We start from the raw sequence: 17,651 nt of genomic DNA on the forward strand, positions 1-17,651 counted from the left end.
GACTAGACTGAAGCTTTCTCTAAAAGGCTTTGTAGATAACAGATAAGTTGTATCTAAATCAGACTCAGGAAGGTGATAAGTGACCATGCCATCATCAGCCACTAACCTCTACCATTATTAAAGATTTGTGGGGCATAAAGCCAAACACTCCAGACATTACAAGAAGCTCTCTGGAACACTGTCACATTGTGCTGGGGCAACGAGTGTACTCTGCAGACCAAAACTTTCTCAAACACATGTATATTTCATTAGACACTTAAGCCATTGCTCAAATTATTAAGCTCATTTTGTCATTTGCCAATTTGTCAATTAAGTTAAGAACTAAAACGACAAAGATTATTTGCTACTGGCCACAGACCTTTGGACTGCACTGAATATACAATAGGCTTATTAAATCCATCACTGCTGTTCTGCCTTGTTAGAGTGATGACAGGCATGGCTTTGGTTACTGGGACATATTTTTCATGGCATTATTTTGCAAAGGTGTTTACTGTGTCCTCGCTGCCTAACATTTGCCGTCCCATGGAGATACAGCTGGTCCCACATTGAGACTCCAGAAGCAGCATCTGTGGGGGAATTCAAAGGTTCTGGATCTGGCAGCCTACAAAAGGTAGTGCGGTCCAGCGGGGGACATCCTGAGAGGGGGAAGTGGAGTTCAGATAAGCTGTTTCTCCTAATCAGCCTCAGGCACAAAGAATAACGTTACCACAGAGCAAGCTGTTCTTACCAACTGTCTCTGCAAAAAATATGGATCAAACTGCACCTTGGTTGTGCAACTGCACTGTCACTCTGTTTTTTATTTCTTGCAAAGTACCACAAAAGATGTGACATTTGTTTAGTTTAGGTTTAGGTTTTTTCCCTTTTCCTCTGTCAGGTTGTCAACCGTTTTAAAGGTTTGGCATTAACAAAACTATGATTTCAGCTGTTGATGGTGCTAAAAAACTGAAAATGAAATCACGGCGAGTGTACTTAGAGACTGAAAGACTTAATAAAATGTGCTTTACATAAAACTGACTGTGTACTTCCGATGAAACCAAAGTCAGCCATTACTCCAAGACAAGTTTTTCTGTTTTCCTGCGTGGGTGTTTTAGTTGTTTTCACCGTGGGTGTAAAAGTTGGTGTGTCTCTACCATTTGATACTCTAATTATGATCAAGGGCCATAAAAAGCATCCTTGACTCTATTATGACAAAGATGATTACTTTGAAATTCATATCCTGCCATATTTCACAGCCTAGGCGAAGAATATCACAAACACAATGACTCATCTACTCCCTTTGACTAAAATGATCACCTACACCCTCAGATGTTTGTGGTAATAGTCTGACGGGGGAAAATGCACACGGAAGTTTACTGATTGTTTCCTTTGAGCTCGGCTCATCACCTCTCTGAGCTCATCTTTCTTTTCAGTCCCTTCTCAGCTCCCATGTCTAATTAACTGTAATAATGACTAAAGCACTTTAGATTTATTTCTGTCTTCAATGCTGCCCAGACTTCACAATGACTCCACGCATTTCAACCATACAGTAGAGCATTGCATTCATGCATTGGTAATTCAGAGCATAAATACATCTCTTTTGATCTGCCTTTCAGCTTGATATGAATAAGGATGCCCAAATATGATTCTCACAAATGAAATTGTCACGCAGTTTCCAAAATTAAAGCACCTTACGGCCTTGGAGAGTCTGTATTTAAAGCACATAAAGCCATAAATATCAAACAAAAATCAGGAGAAGCTGGATTTTAGTTGTTTCTGCTTGGAATATATATTACATTTTTTATTTATCTATTTTTGTTCAACATTAATTGAATAAGCAAAATGCATGTGCAGTAATGCAGATGAGGCTCTTTGCAGTTAATTAGTTTAAGTGATTACAGGTTCCTCACAGTTTTTCTCTTCTGTTTCTCCTGGGAAAGCGCCTGAAGCAACAAGTCAGTGTTCATTAAAATGGAGGCTATTTAAGAGAAAAATAATAGGCCGAGCTGTGAGGAATTTCAAATACTTTTCAGACAAACAGAGAATTATTCTGGAAGGCTCCATGTTTAGCAGCATGAAATAGATCATTTGAAATTCAATTTAAATACCCCCTACCTGTTCATACCCAACGTGCAGCGGATGAAAAAGACTCCACTGTGAATTGGATGTCTATATGCATACCTGTTAATTTATTTTAAGACGAGTATTGGATGTTTTCAGGACGCCCAGCAAGGGGTCGACGCCCTGCAACTGCCAGCGAGTGTGTGGACCACCTAATTACAATACTGTGCAAAAATCTTGAACCACCACTCATCTCTTTATATTTTGCTTCCAAGGAGTTCCAGTTCTCCATGAAGGACTTTCGAAGTGTTTCTTTGGATATTGACTGCTTGTTTCTTTGTTTTCAGTCGAGTCCTTGTACCTGACCAGAGGAATGCTTTCTTGTTTGTTTGTTTGTTTGTTTGTTTGTTTGTTTGTTTGTTAAGTCACCAAACACGGACCTATGAATCATTCAAGCATCAAAACCAACTCAAACACACACACACATAACAGAACGTTTAGTAAAGAACCAGCTATAAATTTTATCTGTTACAAAAATATAATTTGTTCCCATTTTTTTTAAGTTGAATCTATTGAAAATGCCAACGATAACACAGTGTGACAGACATAAAATTATATTTTTGACATGATGATCACCAAACAGCTGATAACTAAACGCATATCTCAGCTTGGTGTGCAGTGTGTCCTTGAAGAATCTGAGGAAACTGGATAAGTTGAGGGCAAATGGAGAAATGGCAAACCTAAAAAACTATCCAGATGAACAGTAGCCATTTTTAAGGAAGGAAAACAGGGAGAAACGGTTGAAATATGAAAAATTCCACAACAGCTGAAATGAAAAATAGCAGCAACAGATCTTATGTATCGATGAATCCAAATCTGATCATTCTGCTTCAAAATGTCACCAATATGTGGCTGTATGTATGTTTGTTTGTATACGTTTCCATAAACCTGCATCCATTTTCCATTTTCCTGAATTCTTTTAAACACTGACACTGATCACAAAACGTTTAAAAAATGAGCAAGTTGACTTTCAGCTCACAGCTGTAACCCACCTGTTAACTAGAAATGGACAAGAAAGAGTGATAAATTAGCTGAGCAGTTATTAAGTAACTGGAGTATTTAACCAAACACAGTGATGGAAAAGTCAGACAACATGAGTAATAATTGCATGGTTGAAAGTAGAAATAATAGATAAACTGTGGCAATATTGTATTCTTATTATAATTATTTATTAACAGAAGGACCTGGGAGGGTGGAGCTACACTTGTTAGCAATGTTGCCTCACAGCAGGAGGGTTGCTGCCTAGCTGGAGCTTTCATGTGCATGTTCTCCATGAGTCATTATTTGTTTTCAACAGGTGGGTCGGTTTTTTCTCACAGTCCAGCGCACCCGTGTAAGGTTAACTGAGGATGTAGCTGTGGAAGAAGGTGTGGATGTGGGTAAATGGTTGTTGCAGTCTCTGTTTGAACTCAACTGTAGCTGGGTAAGCAGTTAAGAAAACTTACTTAACTTACAAAAATACTTGGTTAAAATGTGTGTCGACTTATTACAAAATATGAACAAACTACTGCAGTTTTTTAAGCTTTCATTAAAAAGGTGAAAGGTCAGCACTGTTTCGGCGTTCGACGTATTATTTCTTCAGGTTTCATTTCTATTTACAGTGAAAGGATTCCACATGTAGTGTTAAAACAGTCTTTGAGTAACCACACTGGGAACCACACAGATTCTGTTTGCAGTGGCTGTGATGCATTTCAGCTCAGTTCACTGTGCCGTGTTAGCTTTCAGTGAGATCCAATTAAGGAGCGTTTTGCTATCATTATCATAAAAAGCTTTACAGAAACGCAGTCTTTAACAACATGCATCCCCCAAATGAATGCTGGCCTGAGGATTTGGCAGATAGTCAGATGAGACCTCACACACTTAGTCAGACAACATAAAGGTTAAAATAAAAGGACTGCATTTAATAGCCATTCAATCTATGGCAGCTCCCCAGAGCTGCTTTTCTTTGAATGGGGGAAATTGTGCGTTAGATGGAACGCAAGGCCAATTATGTCAGGCTTGATAAACCCCATTAGCACAGCGTGTTATGACCTTTTCATTCCTGGCATTTGGCACTCACATAGATGGTTGTTGTTCATTTGCCATCCACTTGAGGTCCTCAGTCCATTGGCAAAAACTAGAAAAAAATAACAAAACAAAGGGACATTTTATGTGAGGTTAATTGTTTTTTTTTTTGTTTTTTTACTGTCGTATTAATTCCACTGCTCCTGGAACACAGAGATCACCCCTCTCCTAACAGGTGGAGGTAAGTTCTGTATAAGCTGTAACCCAAGGTTAAACTGTCTAAGCATGATGCTTCACCACAATGTCCAATTTTAGACTAATATCAGTTTTTGAAGCTTCTCCTTAACATATCTGTGGTGCAGAGCGCCTGTGTTTCCAACTCTGGGTTCTATTAGCTGTGAGATTAAGATGAAGTAAATTTTAAGATTTGCAAGAAGACAGAAAAAGTGTAACAGTATTTTATTTTAATATTCCTACCACTTTAGTTAGTGGTGCTTCAGTGTAGCAATAGCACATTGTAAAGGGTGAACGTAGCAATGAAAGGAAACTCATTGACCTGCACAGTACAAATGTTCACAATCTGCTCTGTTAGTTTCAGAAGAACCACATTTTTACATGCGCCCTGTGCCTGGGGGATTTGTTTTTTTTATTATTGGGTATTTTATTGAAGTGGGAGGAAAATGTGTAACTATTTAATTTAACTGGTGTAATACAAATGCAATGTCTGAGATATTCTGCATGTTTTTTCCTCTTTCTTTTTTTTTTTTTTTGAACAGCACAACAATTTGCTCCACTGGCCTCCTCCACCCACACACACTAGCCTGTGTATTAGCAGCATGCTTTTGCCGAAGACATTCGTGAAGCTAATCTTAAACCAGGTTAGCGAGGAAAAAAAGAACAACAAGCATGAGGCATTTTTTTGACTTTCTCGGGGAAAACAGATCAGAATTATTTCGATTAATGTTTGTCCAAATAAATGTACCAATTTTAAAGATGTATTCAGAAACTGATTCACGGATATAAACAGTATGAGAGATATTCATATGTTTACTGAATGGCCACTTTATTAGTTGCATCTGTTCAACCACTTGTTAATACATATGTCTAGTCAGCCAATTACATGGCAGCTACTCAATGCGTTTAGGCATTGAGACATGGTCATCATGACCTGCTGAACCGCCTGCTCTGCTGGCATTTTTCCACACAACAAGAGAATGGCCAAAAAAAGAGAGAAATTATCCAGTGAGCAGGAGTTTTCTGGAAGAAAATGTCTTTTTTATGCCATAGCTTTTTTATGCCATAGTATAGAGCCATAGCTCTATACAATCACACAGTAATGAAATACATGCCATCCATCCCCTGTAAAAACTCTACATCAGAATGTGGCAGCTTCTATTACAACCCCTAAGGTGAAAAAAATGAAACAGAAAAGAAATGAGGTATGATTTATTAAATCCCATGCCTCTCATCTAAGAAGAAAGATTCTTGTAGTCCATACTCGTTCAGAGAAACATCAAGCAGAGTAGGGGAACTTAAAATTTGCAGACTAAAATGCCTCTAAGACAGAAAATCATGTTACTATGTCTTGGCAGCAGGCAAAAATAATTTCATGTGAGAGGAATACATTTCAACATCAGATTAAAGAGGCTGTGGAGAATAGGAAACAGACCCAGCAGACAGTGAAACAAGATGAGAGACCAATCAGCGAGCCCACACATGCAAAACTATCCTGAAAAATACATCAGATCTCATATTCTTTGAGGGAAAACAGGTATATTAGCCCTGGAAATAATACATGACTACAATTAGTGGGGCATTTGGTGCACAAACAGTGAGCAACTTTAAAGTATGCAACTGTTTTTTGACAGCCTGTTTGCCACATGCTAGTATAGGTGCACATGGAAGTATCTAGAAAGCTGCAATTGCCAGAAAACGTGCATTTTCTACAGACTTGGCAGCCAGTTCTGACTCAGGTCTTATGATAGTACACAGAGGTCTAATTAGTAAATCTTTAATGTGCTGGTCTTCTGATATAAAGACAGATTCAGGGTTCTGAACTTTGAGACACAAAATGACAAATGAGTCTCCAGACATTCGTGTCAGAATCAGTCATCTTGATGTAAGCTTCCACTGCCCTTTCATATTCAAATGAGGAGGACGCTGGAGCGTATAGTATCTGGGCAGCTGCGGGAATGTGAACCCATTCAGGAGGTTTAAAGGAGCAATGATCATCACCTCAGATTAGCCGTGTTTGCTCTTCCTACTGCATTCCAGTTCTGGAATGTCAATAGTTTATCGGACATTTTTCACCCATTAAGGAACACCATCTTACGATCTTGCGTTCATGAGGTGTTTGTGTATTGACTAGCTCATGGAAAATATTATATCCCTTATGCTGTTATAAGGCACAATTAAAGGCAGAGATAAAAACTACAAATTGTTGGGGATTTTTTTTTTCTTATTTTTTACTTTTTGTTGGTGGTGATGATTGAAGCCATGGCTATCAGATGCTTAACAGTAATGACTAAAAGCAGGAAAGGGAACAGCTAGTCTGCCTCTGTCCAAAGATAGCAAATCACCACACATTAAAATCAATAAATAACAAGTACAGTTCCCAAATGCCAAACTAATACTTTAAATAGCTGCTTGTCAAACTCTAAAGAGAAACAGACTGTAGATTAAGCATCTGCAAAGCTCAAAATCTGAGTTTGTTCATTTGAAAATCGACTGGGACTGAACTGGTTTAAATTAACTTCCTGCTGTGATTTTTTCTTTTAATCTTGCGTTCACATGGGGCAGTGTTTTAAGCACAGGCAGGCTGCTGGAAGGTGATTTTTCACAGCAGACATTTTGACTCGGGGCTCCAGGGAAAGCACAGGTGTATTGATGTTTCACAAAAGCAGGCCCTCCCTTAAGTAGATTGTAGTCATTACTAACGCCCCCAGGCTTTTCCCACTGTGACAAGTCAGAGTGTCTGCTGTGAAAAAGGCCCACTTGGGAAAGGTCAAGTCATGGCTGAGACACGCATACGAGGGACAGTCGCTGTTTGGTGTTTGCGGGATTTCGTAAATTACTAAAGTATCTGCGTTGTGGCATAATAAGCTTGTGGCATGTGGTTCCTTGGATTGCAGTGCATTAAACTCACTTTCATAAAGATGTTCCAGTGCTCAATATTGCTTAAAGCACATAATGTAACCTTTGTCAACATTCGTTCTTCTATAGAGCACAGTGTGTAGGAGACAATATTCAGTCATGTGTTCTGATTGTCTCAGCTTTATTAAGCTATGAGACCATTCTGTGTTGCCAGAATTAACTTGGTGTCACATGATCGTTGTGACATGTACTTAGTAATTTCTCAAAGTGGCTATAATGGCTGCGTCAATTCAGAAAGCTCTAACAACTTAAATTAGATCAATTAAGGCCAATCAAAGCAAGACATTATAGCAGGTAGCGTGACAGTTATGTTCCAGACTGAAAACCTGTCCATGCCAGTCTGATCCATGCACCAAGACTTGGTAGCAAGCTTGATATCGCACAAAGAAACACACTCATACACACTCCCTTCCTCTTTCTGGGTCTACCTAGTTTTAGGAATAAAAGAAGACTTTTATGTAGCTTAAATCAATTGAATAAGCATCTTTTTATAGTACCATTTTTTTTATAATTATCATGGGTTTCTTAGTTTCTCTCTTAAAAACGAATTGGTAGTGACAGAAAATGAAGCGTCTGTCCAAAGAATCTGCGAAAGAAGACCCAGAGACGTTTCATGGGATTCACTCTTGCTGCTTTCATCTCATTTGTAAAGATCAGAAAAACAGATCACACACAGAGGTCAGCTCGTGTCCCACGAGGACCTGCACAAACAAACGCAGCACTTTCTGTGATACAACCCATAACTGAGTAATGGATTAATCCAAAGCACCAACCGGGATCTTGTGGGAATTGATTAGCCGAGTGTTGAATCATTTATCAAACACCATCTTACGCCTGCTCTTAGTGTACCGTGGTACACATCTGAAGCTTTTCAGGCAGAAAGAACATCTTTAATCATGAGTAAACATCTTAATGATTTACCACACAGGATGTGCATGTTGGCACAACGCCACTTGCCGCTTAGAGACATCATCCATGACAAGGCTTGTGGAAGGCTGACAGAAACACTGTGCAGGAAAATCTGCTGTAGAAAGCAAACTAAAAGTCTTTACTGTTATTTAGACTTAAAACTGCTATTTACAACCTTTTTAATAAGCTTTGTGAGAGCACAGAGATTGTCCAATCACAGCCTGACATCTGTGTCTTGGTACAAAGACCTATGAGGGGTCTCTTCATGCTTAATGATTATGTGGATCTCTAAGAGAGTGTTTTTTCCCTAATAAACCAACACTAAACAATAAGTGTAGCATCCCTGGCTGAATGATGGTCTCTTATACTGATGCTTCACAGAGGTTTTATTGGAAATGTTTTTATTGAAACATTCAGTGAAGACACCGTAAGAGCTAGGAGCAAAACAAAACCAGCAATATTAATACCATAAGATCAAAGGAAACAAATTTCTCCTGCTCACATATAGCATATACATCAAATTTACATCACTCAATTCATTATATCACCTCACTAACTTACAACTACACATAAAGGTCAAGGTCAAGGTTAACAACATAAACTCTATTAAACGACATTTTGATTGCATGTAACTTATTCCGTTAAAGGAAACATTAACAAACCTTGTGCCACTGTCAGCCAGGTACTAATTGGCAATGTAAACGTACATATTTTTCACTTTAAGGCACACTATTTTACCATATCCTAAAAGAAACGTTACTAACAGCCCTTTAACGGTTTTGTGCCAGTTTCCTGTTTCAAAATAAAAGCATGGATTTCAAAATAAAACCGAAGTGCCTTTCAAACAAACGTAAAAATATTTACAAATTTAAAGGTCATTTACACTCCCACCAAATCATGAGTGTTTTAACAAAAGGGAGAACCATAACACGAATGATTTTTAAAAACGAATGACCTTAACCACAAGGCCTTTTACATAACGAAAACAAAGAATTATCCATGCATGAGCCTGCAGGTAATGTCCACAAGTCTTCATACAATAAAGGGTATGGTCGTTGTCTTAGACAGCCTCTAAAAGCAAGATCAGTTTCTGAATGGGCCGTTCAACAATGGATGGCTTGCCAGAACATTGACCCTCCCTTTTCATTTTCTGGTCTCCAAGACGAATCTTAACTTTCCTCACAAGCCCATCTTTATCAGCGACTGTTTCTTCAACTCTGGCTAATCTCCACTCGTTCCGTGGCAGATCATCCATCCTTTCGATGACTATGTCACCAACTTTCAGATTCCTTCTAGAAATATGCCAACGTTGTCTAGTGGCAATATTAGAGAGATACTCTCTTCTCCAGCGGTTCCAGAATTGCTCTGCTAGATACTGGATATGGCGCCATCTTTTACGAGCATACATGTCTTCTCTGATGAACGTCCCAGGAGGCGGTAAGGCTCCAGTCGGTTTCACAGTGAGTAGGTGATTAGGAGTCAGCGGTTCTGGACCATTTGGATCATTCAGGTTATCCACAGTGAGTGGACGGCTGTTCACAATAGACATTGCTTCGTAAAACAATGTCCTCAAACAGGCATCATCTAATCTTCCAGGTGAGAGTGAAAGAGTGGACCGAAGTACATTTCTTACTGTTCTGATCTGTCTCTCCCAGACACCTCCAACATGGCTTGAATGGGGAGCATTCATAATGAAGTCGCACTGCCTCTCAGCCAAGAATGCAGTCAGACGATTGACATCCATCTGTTTCAGCGCATTATACATTTCATTCTTAGCTCCAACAAAATTGCTTCCTTGGTCACATCTTATTTGTCGTACTGCTCCTCTTATGGAAACAAAACATCGGAGGCCATTAATGAAGGCATCTGCTGACATATCATTCACCATTTCAATGTGAATTGCTCTACAACAAAGGCATGTGAAAAGCAGACCATAACGCTTATTCACCTTACGCCCTTGCTTTGTAAAAAATGGCCCAAAACAGTCCATTCCGCAATAAGTGAAAGGTGGAGATGGATCCACCCGCTCAGATGGCAGGTCTGCCATTCGCTGCTCTTCCACTGATCCCCTGAGTTTCCTGCATTTGACACACTGATGCACATAAGATGCAACAGCTCTGTTCATTCCTGGGATCCAGTATCCATTTGATCTGATCTCGTTGATGGTTATACCCCTTCCTTGGTGTTTAACCTGTTCATGATGATGAGCTATTATCATCCTCGTTATGTGGTGGTCCTTTGGAATGATCATTGGATGTTTCTGAGAGGCAGGGAGAGATGCATTTTTCAGTCTTCCTCCCACCTTGAGGATTCCATCTTTGTCAAGAAAGGCATCCAATCGAAACAGTTTGCTCTGCCGTGAAAGTTGTAAGCCATTACTAAGTAGCTGGATCTCATCTCGATACACTCGTCTCTGTAAATCTCTTATAATGATGCGCTGTGCAACCTCTCGCTCCTGAACTGTGCTGTGGCTTGTTGACTTGTCACTCTTGGTTCGGCGAAGAAGTCGCGCAACAGCTTGTTTGACCTTACACCATGAAGAAAACTTTGACAAGCGGTCTGAAAGAGTCACTTGTTCTGCAGACTCCAAATTTAGTGCTTGAACCCTTTTAACTTCAGGGTCCCCAACTGGGATTTCTGGGATTACCTCTACCTCTGGTGATACCTCTTTCTCCCATAAGAACTTGGGTCCAGTAAACCAGTTCGATGTCAGAAGCTTGCTTGCACTAGAACCTCTCGAAGCAAGGTCTGCAGGATTCTTGTCAGTAGAAACATATCGCCACTGCTGAGGAGTTGTACTGAGATGTATTTTCTGAATCCTATTTGATACAAATGTGTGGAAGCGACGTGACTCGTTGTTAATGTACCCCAGTACAACCTTGGAGTCTGTCCAGAAGTATTCATCAATCCCTGAAATTCCCAGTTCTTCCTTTAGAGTATTGCTTGCTGCAACTGATACAACAGCAGCAGTCAGTTCTAACCTGGGGATGGTCACAGCTTTGATTGGAGCAACTCTGGACTTTGCCATAATCAGAGCACAATGAACAGTTCCATTTCCATTCACATGTCTCAAATATGAGCACTGGCCATAACCATACGTGCTTGCATCAGAGAAGTGATGTAGCTCTCTCTTTGTGACCTTTCCAAAGTCAGCTGGTACATAGCATCGGGGTATGGTGATTTTATCCAAATTTGCCAGATCACTCTTCCAGGATCTCCAGACTGGTTGCAGTTTACTGATGAGTGGGTCATCCCAACCTGTACCATGCCTACACATTTCTTGAAGAACCCTTTTCCCAGTTAGCAGGAAAGGAGCAATAAGCCCAAGTGGGTCATAAAGAGAGGCAACAGTGGATAGTATACCACGCCTGGTTTCTGGTTGGTCCTTCAAACGGGCATGAAACCTGAAACTGTCTGACTCAATGTGCCAGTGGATTCCTAAGGCTCTTTCCAGCGATGAATCACTAAAGGCAAGATCAAGAGCCTTTACTTCAGTGGCACGCTCAGATGGTGCTATACTCTCAAGCACCTTCGCATTGTTACACACAAATTTGTGTAGTCGCAGACCACCCATAGCACAGAGCCTTTGGGCTTCTTTTGCAAGCTGAATAGCCTCATCTACATCTGCTATGCTTGTGACACCATCATCCACATAGAAGTCCCTCATAATGAATTGGGAGCCCAGAGGAAACAGGCTCTCGTTCTCCTTAGCGAGATGTTTCAACCCATAGTTGGCACATCCCGGTGAAGATGCAGCACCGAAAAGGTGAACTTTCATACGGAATTCCTGTGGCTCCACACTGAAGTTCCCATCCTTCCACCACAGAAAACGTAGGTAGTCTCTATCCGCTTCGCGCACATGAAACTGATGAAACATCCTTTCGATGTCGCACATCAGAGCAACATGGTTCTGTCGAAATCTGATAAGAACACCAGTTAGAGTATTTGTCAAATCTGGGCCCGACAGGAGATGATCATTTAGGCAAGTTCCCTTGTACTTAGCCGAGCAATCAAAAACCACTCTGAGCTTCTCTGGTTTTTTGGAATGATAAACTCCGTGGTGTGGAATATACCATGTTTCACCTTCCTTCTCTTCACAGAGAACTTCTTCAGCATCATTGTTTTTAATTACCTCATTCAAAAACGTTACGTAGTGAGTCTTGTAGTTCTTGTTGTTCAGCAGCTTTCGTTTGAGATGGTTGAGCCGGATGATAGCTAACTGCTTGTTGTTGGGAAGGTAGGGTCTCTCTTTAAAAGGGAGAGGCATCTCATAGTGACCATGGGCGTTCATGTAAATGCTTTCCTTTAGCATATTGAGGAAGAGGATGTCATCTTGAGACACTGTTCTGCTGTCCTTGCTGATGTCCTTAAAGTCAGACTCAAGTACTTTAATGGCATCGGATGGCGTCACTGGAGGAAGCTCTTTGACAGTTACTCTATGGCATATGTTGGCGACAGGAGGAGATTCAAGGTGAGGTGGTGAGCAGCCTATGATGCTCCATCCTAGGTCTGTGCGGACTGCATAAGGTTCATTATCTCTTCCTAGGATGACCTGTCTTGGTGCTAGTGCCTGTGAGCAGTTATAACCTATTAGAAGACCAACTTCACAGTCTAAATGTGGTGGAATATCATCTGCTATTGCTTTGAGATGATTCCAATGCCTCGCCGTTTCACTGGTAGGAATGTGCCTTCGATTCACTGGTATGCAGTCTTTGGTATAGGCAGGAGGGAGATCAATGTGATTTGTGGAGGTATAGCCACGCACTCTGAGACCTGAGACTCTTTCACTGTGTGTTACTGTGTCCTTTCCGATCATGGTGGTTAGCTTTAGCCTTACAGGATAGGTCTTGGTTGTCAAGCTACGACTAACATCTTCATCAATAAACACAGTGTCACTCTGGGTGTCAAGCAGAGCATAGACAAGCCTTTCTATTCCTGGGTTGTTGGAAGAGGAAACCCAGACTGGCAAAATCATGGATGTAGTTGTAGATGTGTACTCAGTCTCTGTATTGAGAGACAATGTCGTAACTGCTTCGTCTGTATTCTGATTAGAGGCTAACACAGCATTCATGTTGGAATATCTGTCGTCATGAAGGCAAGTTGGGTGTCGTCCCTTACAGATATCACATAAGTGTCTGTGGCGGCAGTCTTTAACATTATGGCCTGGTTTCAGACAACCATAGCAGAGTTTGTTTTCCCTTACATACTTTCTTTTCTCTTCCAGAGGCGTTCCTTTAAACTCTGGACAACTATGTAGGCGGTGTTTGTTATCATGACAGAATGTACAAGGGGGCTTTAAGCTTGTCTTGGATGGTACATTCTTCTCATTCTCTGTAAGTGTCTGTGTATGGAGAACAGTAGATTTATTTTTCCTTTCTTTCAGATGATGTTTCTCTGCAGGTAAGTCTGATAAACGTAATGCATGGAGGGAAGTTACTGGGTTACAGGCAATCTCTGCTTCTAATGACATGAAGTTGACAAAGTCCTGAAAGGCTGGAAATTCCTGTCTGTCCTTCATAAACTGGGTCACCTTGCGGTTCCACCTTGAAGCTGCCCAATCAGGTAACTTTTGGACCAGCTTTTGATTCTCTTCACAGTCATTCAGAATGTCCAGCCCTTTAATATGAGGCATGGCTTGCTGACATGCATGTAGGAAGTCGGCGAATGCTCTGAGTTGTTCTGCATCCTTTGAGTGGATCTTTGGCCAGCTAGCTAGTTTTTCTCTGAAAGCTCTCTGCAAGACGAATGGTTGACCGTACCTGCTATTAAGGCGATCCCATGCATCCTTATACGCGTCATCATCCTCCCTGTAAAAGATACCATCAAGTGTCTTTCGTGCAGGACCTCCCACATATCTTCTCAAGTAATGCAGTTTGTCAGCTGAACATATGTTCCTTTTATCTATGAGGGATATGAATGAAGATTTCCATTCAATGAACTGGATTGGGTCGCCGGTGAATACAGGTGGCTCTGGCATTGGAAGTCTGTTCATGGCTATGCTGTCTTGTACTGCTTGAGCTAAGTGGGACACATCTGTCTGTGGAGGTGAAGCTGGAAATCTTATGAGATGCTGAACTGGAGCCAGAGACACAGCTTGATGTGGGTGCATATGTTCCTGGTTCCTTAGTTTGCTGTTAGCAGAGCACAAGCTGCCCTCCTGCATTACATCTTGGTTGTAAATTGACAATCTTGCTCGTGCTGCTCTTATATCCTTTTCAGCCCTTAGTCTTTCTAGTTCATGTTTTTGAGCTTCAAGATCCCTTTTCTGTTGCTCTACTAAGAGCTGGATCCTTTCCTTTTGTTTTCCTTCCGCCAATAACAACTCATATTCTGCTTCCTTTGCTGCTAATTCTGCTGCAGCATCTGCTCTTTTTACTGCGACAATGGAGTCTATAGTGTGTTGACTTGGAGGTGAAACTGTGGATCCATATATGGAATGAGCATAGTCTCTGTTAAGGAGCTCACGAAGGCGTTCTTTGACTGCTTCACTATCATAGTCTTCGTCTATGCCTGATATTCTTTCATATGCAATTTTAATAATGTCCTTTGTTACGGCCTCACATGCATCAACACGACGTCTCGTTTCACTGGATGGTGTGAGGTGATCTCTGATTTGTACATAAATGTCCGTAATATCATTCATGCATTTCTCTAAGATATCAATGAGAGCTGCGATTTCACTTTCTGGAATGTCTAGCTTTAGCTGATTTCTTGCCTTACGTGCCTGGATCTTCCATTGATCATAAAGGTGCATGAGCCGCTTCTCCCTTTTGTATGCCTCCTCTCTCTGAAATGTAAGCATCTTCTCCGTGGGATTTCTTGGGCGATCAGATCTGCGAAGTTCCTCATCCTTGCTTGCTTGACAGATGTCTTTTATTTGATCTGAGCCTTCTGCTTCTGCAGTTAATATCTGAGATGCTTCCATTTTGAGCGAGTGTCACATTTAGACCATCACAATGAATCCCTCTTCTTTCATCATAGACTTTGGCAGTCAGGTGAAACTCGTGAGGCTGAAGCTCTTACTGTAGCATCCCTGGCTGAATGATGGTCTCTTATACTGATGCTTCACAGAGGTTTTATTGGAAATGTTTTTATTGAAACATTCAGTGAAGACACCGTAAGAGCTAGGAGCAAAACAAAACCAGCAATATTAATACCATAAGATCAAAGGAAACAAATTTCTCCTGCTCACATATAGCATATACATCAAATTTACATCACTCAATTCATTATATCACCTCACTAACTTACAACTACACATAAAGGTCAAGGTCAAGGTTAACAACATAAACTCTATTAAACGACATTTTGATTGCATGTAACTTATTCCGTTAAAGGAAACATTAACAAACCTTGTGCCACTGTCAGCCAGGTACTAATTGGCAATGTAAACGTACATATTTTTCACTTTAAGGCACACTATTTTACCATATCCTAAAAGAAACGTTACTAACAGCCCTTTAACGGTTTTGTGCCAGTTTCCTGTTTCAAAATAAAAGCATGGATTTCAAAATAAAACCGAAGTGCCTTTCAAACAAACGTAAAAATATTTACAAATTTAAAGGTCATTTACAATAAGAGCTGTATAAATTGTAGCTGACTGGGTGACATTTATATATTATATATATAATAAAGTGTTATGAGTGTCACTGTGGTCAGAAGTAGTAAAATATAGCAGTGTACCAAAAATGAAAAAGTACTGTTGTAGTCACTGACTTTTTCAGTGTGTCACTGAACATAAAAGTCATAATTCCTCTTCAGTAGCTTAAAACTGCAGAAGTCCGAGCCCAGAATCATGCACATTCTAGATTAGTGGTGTCAAACATAAAGCCTGGGGGCCAAAATCGTCCTGCCAAAGACTCCAATCAGGCCCGCTGGATGGCTTTGGAAAATATGAAGGACGGCATACATTTTGTGGCTTTTAACTCTATTTTTTGTAAGTTTTACAGCTTTTGATTCTGGTAACGTCCTCCGCAGCCATTCATACAACACCAAAGTGGATAATTAACAAAATTGATACTTTTAAAACTACAGGACCATGTGGACAGTGAGCTACCAGAGGTTTTTCCTGCAATTTTACACATTTGTCATGTAGAAAAGGGAGATGTGCTTGTTTAATCACAGTTTTTTTAAAAAATCTTATATTAAGATATCCCAGGGATTAAATGTGCAGTTAAGCTTCTTTACATTGACAGAATGTGCAGTTTCACTCGTTCGGCTCACGTAAGATCAAAGTGGGTTGTACCAGTGACTGATGAGTGCTAGGCGTGAAGTTTGAAAGATGGCAAAGATCAGGTCATGAGTGAGAAATGAGATGATGAAAATGAATGCTTAGGCTGGTTTGGGCATCAGACCCAGCTTATTACTTTCCATTTCTGTTTTGGTGCACTCGGGCATTTTTGGCCAGTATGACCTGTTTCAGTGCAAGTATTCATTGACTTCTAACTTAATTTTCCTGCTTCAGGGACAAACAGCGTTTAAACACCGGCATGGCACTTTAACTATTTGTGCTACTGATTGCTGCGGCGCTCTCTATCTTCATCTCTTCCCCAGCCCTCTCACGTCCCGCATCAATCCGAAGTTTATTTAATAATTCATGAGGACACGAAGCGTGCCGGCTGTAAAACTGCGAGACACCTTTGATCCTCCTGAAAACTTTTACATCAAGGTCCTACCAATACTGATCCAAGAAAACATGTTTTTTGATGATTTCCCGTTTGAGAGCTCTCGCCTTTTCCTGTGTATCTCTGTATGGTCTTTGTAGAGTACTTCGAGGTTGTCCACAATAAAAACTTGAATATATTCGCTTTGCCTTTCTGTCATTACTCTTATCTATTGCCACCCTGGCTTTTAATCTTGCAGCCTACTTTTCAATCATCTGTCTCTCGTCTATATCTTCTTTCCATTTGATTCATTTTCTCTGCAGGTGGTGGTCAGTCTTTTTCCACTTTTCCCCCCCTATGCCTAATTCCTCTCACATCTTCTCAATCACTTCTATTACAGTTTGACAGTCCAATCAGACAGCAGGGTCATGAGGGCGGATGGGCTGTCTATAAGGAATAAGGATCTTTCTCTCTCATTGCCTCCCTTTGCTCTTTCCACCTACCTTTTTTTTTTTGTCAGGACTGAATGTATGCAGTCACAGAGGCTCTCAAATCAAGCCAAAAGATTTTCCACAGACAGCCAGCTCTGCTCTTCAGGCAAAAGTTGCCACTTTTCCACACCCTAGCTGAGGATCGATGAAGAATTGGTTCCTTTATCTCTAGCTTTAGACGCAGATCTAATAAATCCAGCGACAGAGTGGCTTTCGGTATTGTACGGAGGATGCGGCCTGGAAGTCTGTGCCTGCAATTGCCAGCTGGCAGTTCAAGCCAGGATGACTCGGTAACTGAGAATGACTGTAGAGTATCCTCTTGACTTGTCATTGTGCACTACGCTGCTACTCAGGACATGCATTACTGAAAAAATACATAGAGATATGTCAAATG

At 40.7% G+C, this 17,651-nt stretch overlaps 1 protein-coding gene across 1 annotated transcript; it reads right to left on the reverse strand.

Annotated features, from left to right (window-relative positions):
* Positions 1-4,060: 4,060 nt before the first annotated feature.
* Positions 4,061-15,732, reverse strand: LOC113021038 (uncharacterized). The gene is made up of 2 exons (XM_026165430.1): positions 8,826-15,732; positions 4,061-4,213 (listed from the first exon to the last, which is right to left on the reverse strand). The coding sequence occupies exon 1, from the start codon at positions 15,086-15,088 to the stop codon at positions 9,224-9,226; it is 5,865 nt and encodes a 1,954-aa protein (XP_026021215.1). The 5' UTR covers positions 15,089-15,732; the 3' UTR covers positions 4,061-4,213; positions 8,826-9,223.
* Between the last annotated feature and the right edge of the window lie 1,919 nt (positions 15,733-17,651).

This window comes from Astatotilapia calliptera, chromosome 4 (genome assembly GCF_900246225.1).
Source record: "Astatotilapia calliptera chromosome 4, fAstCal1.2, whole genome shotgun sequence".
In the NCBI taxonomy this organism is placed as follows: domain Eukaryota; kingdom Metazoa; phylum Chordata; class Actinopteri; order Cichliformes; family Cichlidae; genus Astatotilapia; species Astatotilapia calliptera.